This window comes from Austrofundulus limnaeus, unplaced genomic scaffold (genome assembly GCF_001266775.1).
Source record: "Austrofundulus limnaeus strain Quisiro unplaced genomic scaffold, Austrofundulus_limnaeus-1.0 Scaffold31, whole genome shotgun sequence".
NCBI lineage: Eukaryota > Metazoa > Chordata > Actinopteri > Cyprinodontiformes > Rivulidae > Austrofundulus > Austrofundulus limnaeus.
Window position 1 is genome coordinate 268,741 of NW_013952433.1, and position 8,705 is coordinate 277,445.

Genomic DNA, 8,705 nt, shown 5'->3' on the forward strand with positions numbered 1-8,705 from the left:
ACATCTGGTGAAAATTTCATGTCATTAGCACCTCTAGTAATATATTTACTGAAAAAAATGTTGACATGTTCAATACTTATTTTACCGGCTGTATACATTTTCACATTGGGAGACATTGTTCAGTCCTGTTTCTCTTTTTGTTTTGCAGCACTCAAAGTTAAATTATCTGAAGCAAACAATGTTATAGTTTTGAAATTCTTTAAAAAGTTTGTAAAGAGAAAAAATTAGAGTTCATCAAAATGCTGATTGAATGAGAAATATTAAGAAAAATATTACATGAAAATTATGAGTCCGAAAACACAACCCTGTGGAACTCCCAAGACAAGTTGCTGAGTAAGATTCATTATACACACAAACAGGGTAATCAGATAAAAAAAATTATTCTGGCTTGTTGTTTTTTCAATCATCTACAAACAACAGTTTAACCCTTTAAGCCCACAAGATTTTAGAAGATTTTTTTCAGTTCTCTTGTTGGCCCTGTACCGGGCCCAACAGGGCTTAAAAGGTTTTAAGCCTCTGTAAGAGAATATTATACTTGAGGGAATCAAAAGCAGCTCTAAAGTAGATCTAAATGTTCTGCAAGTGCATCTTAGTTTGGGTTCATTTGTGCTGCTTGTGCTAAAATCTAAACATCCTGAAAGATTATTTTAAAATAAAAGTTGCATGTTTATTATTGGCTAAGTTTTCTGAATTAACGATCTTCTTTAGTTGAAATTTAATCACAACCTTAAAAAGCTCACAGTAGGAAGTTGTCTTGTATATTTATCTCATCCAAGCTGGAAGTTTTAGGTTATTTTAGCAGATTGTGTCTGTAGTGAAAACAGTCCAGTAAAGTCGGCCGTTATTGAAGAGGTGCAACAAGTGAGTTATTTTAAGCAATGACTGAGAAGCWGGAGAATAAGTGTCTGTAAATTCCTGCTCAGTGATGTGATCAATGAAGAAACACTGAAGCCTGACTCATTCAGACAGGWGAGCAGAGTCCAGTCCAGTGACGAGCAGCAGGAGATTAGTGGGATTGTTCAGATTCTGCAGTCACAGTTGAACTTTTTTAAGGCAGCAGCTCCCCAAGCATCACAAGTGACTTCATGCAAGAAGAATAATCTCATCTGTGAGATTTTAATCAATCGGCTCTGGATGATTTGAGTCGAGCATCGAAGGGCTCTCTGCTCCAAGGATGTTTCTGACCTCACAGAGCTGGCATTGTGCTTTTTCATTTTTTTAAATCATAAAAAAAAAAGTTATTTTCTTATTATCCCCTCTATGCCCGAGGCCCTAATTAGCCCTGCATTTTTGGGCAACATCTTTATAAAAAGGCTATTCATGCTGTTGTCAAAAAGACTGAAAATAGCTTTTAAAAAACAGTCAATAAATGACSGACCTGTTTAATACTTAGATGACTGAAAAGGATAGATCTGTTGTCTTTAATTAAAACTGATGTTCAGGCTGGGTGGAGAGGAGGGGTCATATGCGTTCATCCACAGAATTCTACTTTAATTTTTGTTTTTAACTCAGATTTACTAACTTTACAGTAACGTCCTGCTCTCTTCAAATCCAAGTAAGACTGCAAATATAAACCGTTTATCCAAGTTTTGAATTCAGTTTCACAATAAAACAGTGATTGCTCGTTTGATTCTAATTAGTTTTATGATAAAATTTCACAATTTGCTTTAATTATTTCATGTTTTTTTGATGAATGAGTGAAGGCATGCCCATATTAGGTCAGAGCAATTATCGAGAGAAACACCAATAATCAGAGGAGCGAAAACAAACGGCAGACACATCCTCCTCCTCCGTCAGACCGAACTGCCTTCACCTTTCCTCCTCATCGTCTCACGCTCTTCATCATTCGATCCATCGCCCGCAGTCTATTCTTATATAAGAGTAGGTGGGAAGCACACCTCGCTCTCCGCTGCTCCCAGTGGACCTAATGTGGTGCCAGTCAAATCGCGCTATCAGCACCTTGTAAATGATTTTTTTATCAGAAGAACCGACAAAGGAATATTACATAAGATCGGCTGATGGCAGCCCGTCTCTGTGAAACCTATCTCGCTTTGCACAAGAGTACACAAGTTGTAAAACACATTTTCGCTTTCCATGCAGATGCTCGCCAACATTACACACACCCACACGTGTGCAAACACAGACGCACATAAGCCCGTTACATAATTCTATAAGTTTATTTTGCTCTGTTTTTTTATTTTTTATTGAGGTTTTTTTTTTTTTGAAGTGTTGCTGCAGATGTTTGCTTCTGTTCACAGCACTTTTGTTTGTGGATAATTAAGTAAACGTCTCACACGTGACCACATCCCCTATAAGCAACACTATAAATCCGGTCGTGCCGCTGATGGGTGACAGTGACTCATRCGCTCGTCAACAATGCGTTTATGGAGTGGGTGAGGATTGAAATGCCAGTTACTGTTCATTTGGTGTATTACTGTGATGTGCAGTAACCAGGAGACGGCGGAGCGGCGGTAAAAATTCATCCGCCGTCGAGCACACAACAGAGAGCAGCCTCCATACTGATGAGATGATTAATGTTAAACCTTCACGCCCGTCTCTCCGCTCGCCGCCACCTCTCTGTTTGCTCTTCTCCCACAGGATGGTTTTAGCGCCGCAGCGCTCCCTTCATGTCTGTGCAAATCTTTCAGCATCACAGTTGTTGACGCTCATTTATCCAGCCCATATGCTATTTTTTTTAGTTGTTGTTCCTTCCTTTTTAATTTCTTTCACCTCTCCTCCCTGACTCTCATGTCTGACCTTGCTTGTCTGCAGGAGAAGAACTTGGAGTGGTTCCCTCGTATGAGAGCCATGTCTCTGGTGAGCAGCGAGGGCGACGGCGAGCAGAACGAGATGCGATCCCTGCAGGAGAAACTGGAGAGCACGGTCACTCTGGTAGCTCAGCTCTCAGGCCAGCTGGCTGAGCTCAAAGAACAGGTACAATGTCAATTTAMCTGCGGCAGTAGGAGAGTGTGTGTCTTCCTGTAAGCAAAATATCTCAAAAAATTGAAACTTGCAGAAAGTAATCATTAAATCTACAACTGATTAACTTCTCTCAGATATTAAGAACCTGAGACTCGTTCACCCCACCTACTTTTCTTCCACGGGCATCAAAGGTTTGACCAAAACAACTTCAACTTCATCGTTAAGATGATCCTAATCTAAAACTCTTTTGATTTTATTTTGTTTTTAATAGTATTTATTCAGCAGTTAACACCACATGCGGGCTGAACCCTGTGTGCTCCCTGACAATGAGCCCTTTTTTTAACAACAAAACACCAGCAGAWCAAAAAGGTCACAAACTGATGCAACAGTRTATTTGTCATAAATCTCTGCTCGGAGCCTGGTAACCTCGATGGGATCTGTCAGACCAGGGCCGCTGCTGAACGCACCACGACAGGTGACTGTTGCGTAAGCAGCGAGCGCAACTGAGAGCCGCCTGTGAGCCTCTGGCTGTTTGGATGACTAGTTCCACTGCTACAGTGTGACCGATCACTCCCATCACCTGCCTCCTCTGCATGTGATTCCAGTCACAGGCCCGTCCTTGTTCCCCTTCTGCCAGATGTGCAAAAACAGCTCCTGCTGAGGGAGGATCACACTCCAGTAAACAAAACAACATCCTCCGCTGACCTCGGCAAAGCAGTGAGGCCGGAAGCAGCTCCKTGCTGCTCGGGACCCCTCATAGAGCCCCTTCTGATAACCAAGTTGCTGCTGTCGAAGCGCCCTTGAGCAACCATACCATTCCTGGTTTTATGGCCTGACGCCAAAGGCGAAGCAGAGCAATAAGTTTTTTTCCACAAGTTTGGGTGTTAATTTGTTTAGAATGATCGCAAAATATCCCAAGAATCACTGAACAGACTGGATTTGCWTCAACAAGTTTTATKAAATTAAATGTATTCAGTCAAAAGCTGATTTAATGTTTGGAATTAAACAGATTTAAAGGAGCCCTATCAAACTCCACTCTTTTGGCCATTAAATATGTTTTATTGTGCACTTGGAGTCTCCAGGAGTGCAGAAAGTTTAAATTTAGTTTCTCGTGGTGCTGCGTTTGAGTCGTATTTTTCAACTAATTCAGTTTTCTCTATTTTAWATGATGTTTTCTGAAATATTACATCAGTGTTTGTAATGGAAATGCCAAATAAGGTATAAACTTACCACCAACTACAATTTAATGGTCTTCATTCTCCTCTGGCTCTGGGTCAAACTCTGGCTCCAACGTGTGAGGACGGATGGACAAGTCTTCCATTGTTGACATCTTTTAATTCATTTATAAATACAGTTTCTGCACTGCTATATAGTTGTAAACCCCTCTATCAACCTAGAATGGACCGCTCTGGAAGCTTAAGGGGGCGGGGTGAAGAGGCTCTTTTAGATTTAAAGGGACAGCATCAAGACGAGTTTATCTGAGCTACACCTCAGAAAAGGGTTGAAAGAGGGGCTTGTGGAGTTACAATAAAGAGGAATTTAGACCAAAGCATTGCAGTTTCACTTTATAGAGACCCCACTGAATGATTTAAATAAGGAAAAAGGATTTAAAAGCAGGAAATGTCTCCTTTAAGATGGCCACCACAGTAAAGCATCTTGGCAAACATGAAAACTGCTTTAATGACCCRAATATTGGTGTGGAAGTTTCCTCACGTTGCGATGAGTACCTTTTCAAAGTGGACTGATTAATTTCCCAGTGAATCGTTTTGATCAGTCTAAATAAATGTGTTCACTGAGTCACGCTTTTACCTGCGTGTCAAGTTCAAACGAACAGACGCCCCTCTGGAACGTGGTAATTACGTGCGAGTCTGAGGGAATAGTGTGCTTTGCATGATAAAGTGCCCACTAGAAACGGTAACCGAACAAACACGAGCGCTTGTTTCCTGCTAAATTAAAATCCACTCCAGCCTGATTTGTTTTCTTTCCCTTTCGTCCYCAGATGACAGAACAGAGGAAGAACAAGCAGAGGCTTGGATTTCTGGGTCCTCTTCAGCCCAACCAACATGTCTCAGCTCACTGAGGGCAGCTGCTGCAGCTGCTGCTGCTGCTGTGCCGGGAAATAAAAACCAGACACTGATGCAAAAACAGAGTTTAGCCTTAAGAACAATTCATGATGCTTACTTAGCATATGACCAAGAAGTGTTGATGCATCTTTCCTTTTTTACACAATGCCTTTTTTTTATATGACACAAACACTGCCTTACTGGATACTAAATGTGCACACTTAGCTGCATGATGCTGGCGTGCCAGACAGAGGTGCAGACACCAAGTCTTTGCATGCAGTCGTCCACAGCCAGCCTTTTTTCATTTCTGTTTATATTTATGGAAATGTTTCCTGTTCATAACTGGAGTATTATTTTGTRGTGTTTTGGAAATAAACCACGCTGCCTTACTTGTTTTATACACGGGGCATTCTAATGGCTGTAACTAACTGCACTTTTTTTTTTTAAAGGGAAAGGTTAAAGTTGTAACTGGACATGTTGGTTTGTTTGGGATATTAAATGCTTTGTTCGGTGTTCAGGTTTGCATTCACTGCAACGTTTCTTTTGCCTTTCACAACTGGAAATGATAAAAGTAATAGAAATGTGAATAACATTAACCTGTGTAAGACTTACTTTGAAATTAGCTTTTATTGGTGAATACTTCAGTATTTTTTTCTGTAAAGATGTCYGCTATCAATGTAATATTTATTAAAACGGCTCACATTCTTATTAAGGAAATCTTTGTCACTTTTTCTCTGGACTGTGGTTGATTTCTAAGTCAGCTCTTGTGATTGAAAACTTGCAGTAATGAGTGCATGACCTTGTGATTGTTCTGACACTTTTTGTTAATACATTATGTATAAAATAGAATTTTATGTGGTCAGATGTTATAATAAATTTGCAACAACTGTCGGCTTTTTAGCAGAGTTTGCTTCTGTTTTTTCTTGCTTTTTTAGGGCGAAGTCTTTAATTCATACTTAACAGTTTTTAAACTCAGTAGCATTTTTGCACACAATGCCTCATTTATTGTAATTTATTTTAGACAATGCAACTTTTCCTGTATTTACAGTTTTATTCAACATGGCTTTACCCACATTTACGYTAATTTGTTTTAGATTGCTCAAATTTAAATTAATATAATTTGCTCAGACCACCTCTTCCCCTAACCTTTCTCACTTCTAATTATCAACAAAAGGAAACACTGGGAGAAAAGAGGGTATTTTATTTTGCACAAACTTTATGTTGAAGAGCCAACAAGCGTTCGTTTGTCCAAGTAAAACGTGCCAAATTGTCTCTGCTCTGCTTTTTTGTCCTAAATCTTTAGTGCTGTTATTGGCTGGTGCGATGAACAGACTACTTTTACTTTATTCTTTATTTCAATCATTTTATGAAAGCTGTTTTCTCACTATTATTTGAAAACTGAAGTTTATTAAAGAATGAACATTAGGCATCAAGGGTGATTGAAGAAATCAGTGATACATATTAGATTTTTTCCCTGATCCAATTTTAAGCTGCAACATTTAACTGTTGTTTGCAAGTTGAAACATTAAACTTTAATATATTCACTTTATAAAGAAGGTTTTAAAACTTACCCTTTTTAAATCTAATACAAAGCCCTTGAACTTTTGCACATTTTGTCTCATTCCACACAAACCTCAAAATATTTCACTGGGAGTTTATGTGACAGACCGACAGTTTAACCACACAGAGGAATGAAAATGATTCACGGTTATTAAACTTTTACAAATAAAATCTAAAAACTGTGGCCTGCATTTGTTTTCACTCTATTTTGCATGACATACAGACGTTCTCTGAAGGCCTCAGAGCTTCATTACAGAGCGTTATTGATCAGACAGCATGAAGACCAAGGAACACCACCGAACTAAGCTTTGAGCCTCTTATGGAGCTGGGTTTAAATTTATTATCTGAAAACAAAGCYTCCAAACCAACCAGGACACAACTTTCCATGCAGGGAGCAGAGAGTATTAATCTGAGGAGCAACCCAGARGCTCGTGGTGACTCTGAAGGAGCTGCAGCTTAAGTGAGAGAACAATTATTAGTTGTGCGCTCCACAAATCTGACCTTTTATGGAGGCTTTTCTTCAGCAGGGACAGAGAAGCTGCTCAGGGCTGATGGGAAAATGGATGGAGCTGAACACAGCAAGAAAACCTGTTAGAAGCTGCAAAATACTTTGGACTGAGCTGAGGTTCATCCAGCCAGAGCCATGGAATGAGTTAGATCAAAACATATTAAAGTGTTCGAACCGGCCAGACCGAAATCCAAGTAAGAATCTTTCCAGTCTGTAGATGTTCAAAGCTGGTAGAAACACCAAAAAGAAAGTTGGTTCTGCAAAGTTTTTACTCTGTGGGATTTAGTGCTCTTTAAAGCAGCCCACAATTAAACTTTACTTTGGTTTATCACATAAAATTCCATTAAAATGTTTTGTGTTRTGCAGTTGTAACAAAACAAAATATGTAAAAAGCCCTGCAGGTTATCAGCTTTGTGTGAAAGGTCTTAGGTTGTGAACTTTGTGTAAATCAAACCTGAAGCTGGCTGATCATCTGAATGTTTGTGTTCCATATTTGAAYTGATGGACTAATCCCAGAAAGCAAACTGGTGTTTTATCCCGTCCTGTCATTTACCCTCTGCTGAGAGGACCATCCGTCTTGGCTTTTCGTGTTTTGTTTACGCTGGCAGTCCTGCATTTAGTCCTGCTGCCGGTGACAGCCATTAAAATTAGTTCACGCAGTGCCATAATGGTGAGCAGCTGTCACTGCACAGACTCCGGGGCTAAAGTGCAGCATTACTGGAATGTGTTGCACTCAGACGGGAAACAGAGGGAGTGGGTAATATCAGCACCGTCATTACTGTCTCATTGCCATACTGTGATTCTCCTGTCAGCCTGTTTGGGTAGAACCTGTTCACATTTTTCACCTCTGAGAGAAAGAGAAAAGAAAAAAAAGAAGAAGAAAAGGTCAGCCATATTTTAGCCTCTCTGTGTAAGTTTTCACGTGAYCAGTGAATGATTTACTTCATGAAACCAACCTTGGACACATTTATTTATTTCTTTTTAAATAAACCACAGTCAAAGGTCACACCGTTAGCCTTTTCGCATTCGAGAGCGAGAAAACATCCAGAGGGTCGACAAACACTTGTGTTTCTAAAGACACGCTTACATTTGTGTTTAAAAGAACATTTATTTTCTGAAACCTTAAAATACTGAGTTTATTACAGTTGCAGGAAAAGTTTTGATTTGATCTCATTTCTCTTCAGTTTCCCATAAAGACTCACGAATATCAAACATTTATTATCATTTTTTTTCTTTGTTTTGAAAGTTCAACTCACTGTTTTTCAAAAGCTTACGAGGAGGAGGGTGTTTGCCCTCTCCTCAAGTGTCACTTTTAAAAATAAACCTGCCCCCCTGATGACTGGCATGTGACTTCCTGTGTCTGAGTGTGAGTTTGTGGTCACATGACGAACTGACATCATAACACAAAAGGAGCACATGAAAACCCCACAGAGGTCTGCCCCGAATCACACACCACTCGGTCTGATCTTATTTGCTGAAATTWATCTTTTGCTCACTTTAAATAGACTGAAATGTTTCTAAAGTCATGTCTTGCTGAGTTAAATCTGATAAATGGTATTGTGTAAAAGTTTTAAATCAACTTGAGTGGAGCCAGACTTTTGTGTGTGTGTGTTTTTTTTTTTATTTTTTATTTTTTTGCTTCTGTGCAAGGC

General features: G+C 39.5%; 1 protein-coding gene across 3 annotated transcripts in view; it reads left to right on the plus strand.

The window, feature by feature from the left end:
* The window catches only part of itpr2 (inositol 1,4,5-trisphosphate receptor, type 2), a 68,360-nt gene extending 62,475 nt beyond the window's left edge, over positions 1-5,885 (plus strand). For all 3 annotated transcript variants that reach the window (XM_014005499.1, XM_014005500.1, XM_014005501.1), the window contains 2 exons: positions 2,773-2,934; positions 4,922-5,885. In XM_014005499.1, coding sequence (XP_013860953.1) covers positions 2,773-2,934; positions 4,922-5,002 — 243 coding nt within the window. In that variant the 3' untranslated portion in view covers positions 5,003-5,885. The remainder of the gene's footprint in view (positions 1-2,772; positions 2,935-4,921) is intronic.
* The last annotated feature ends 2,820 nt before the right edge of the window (positions 5,886-8,705 follow it).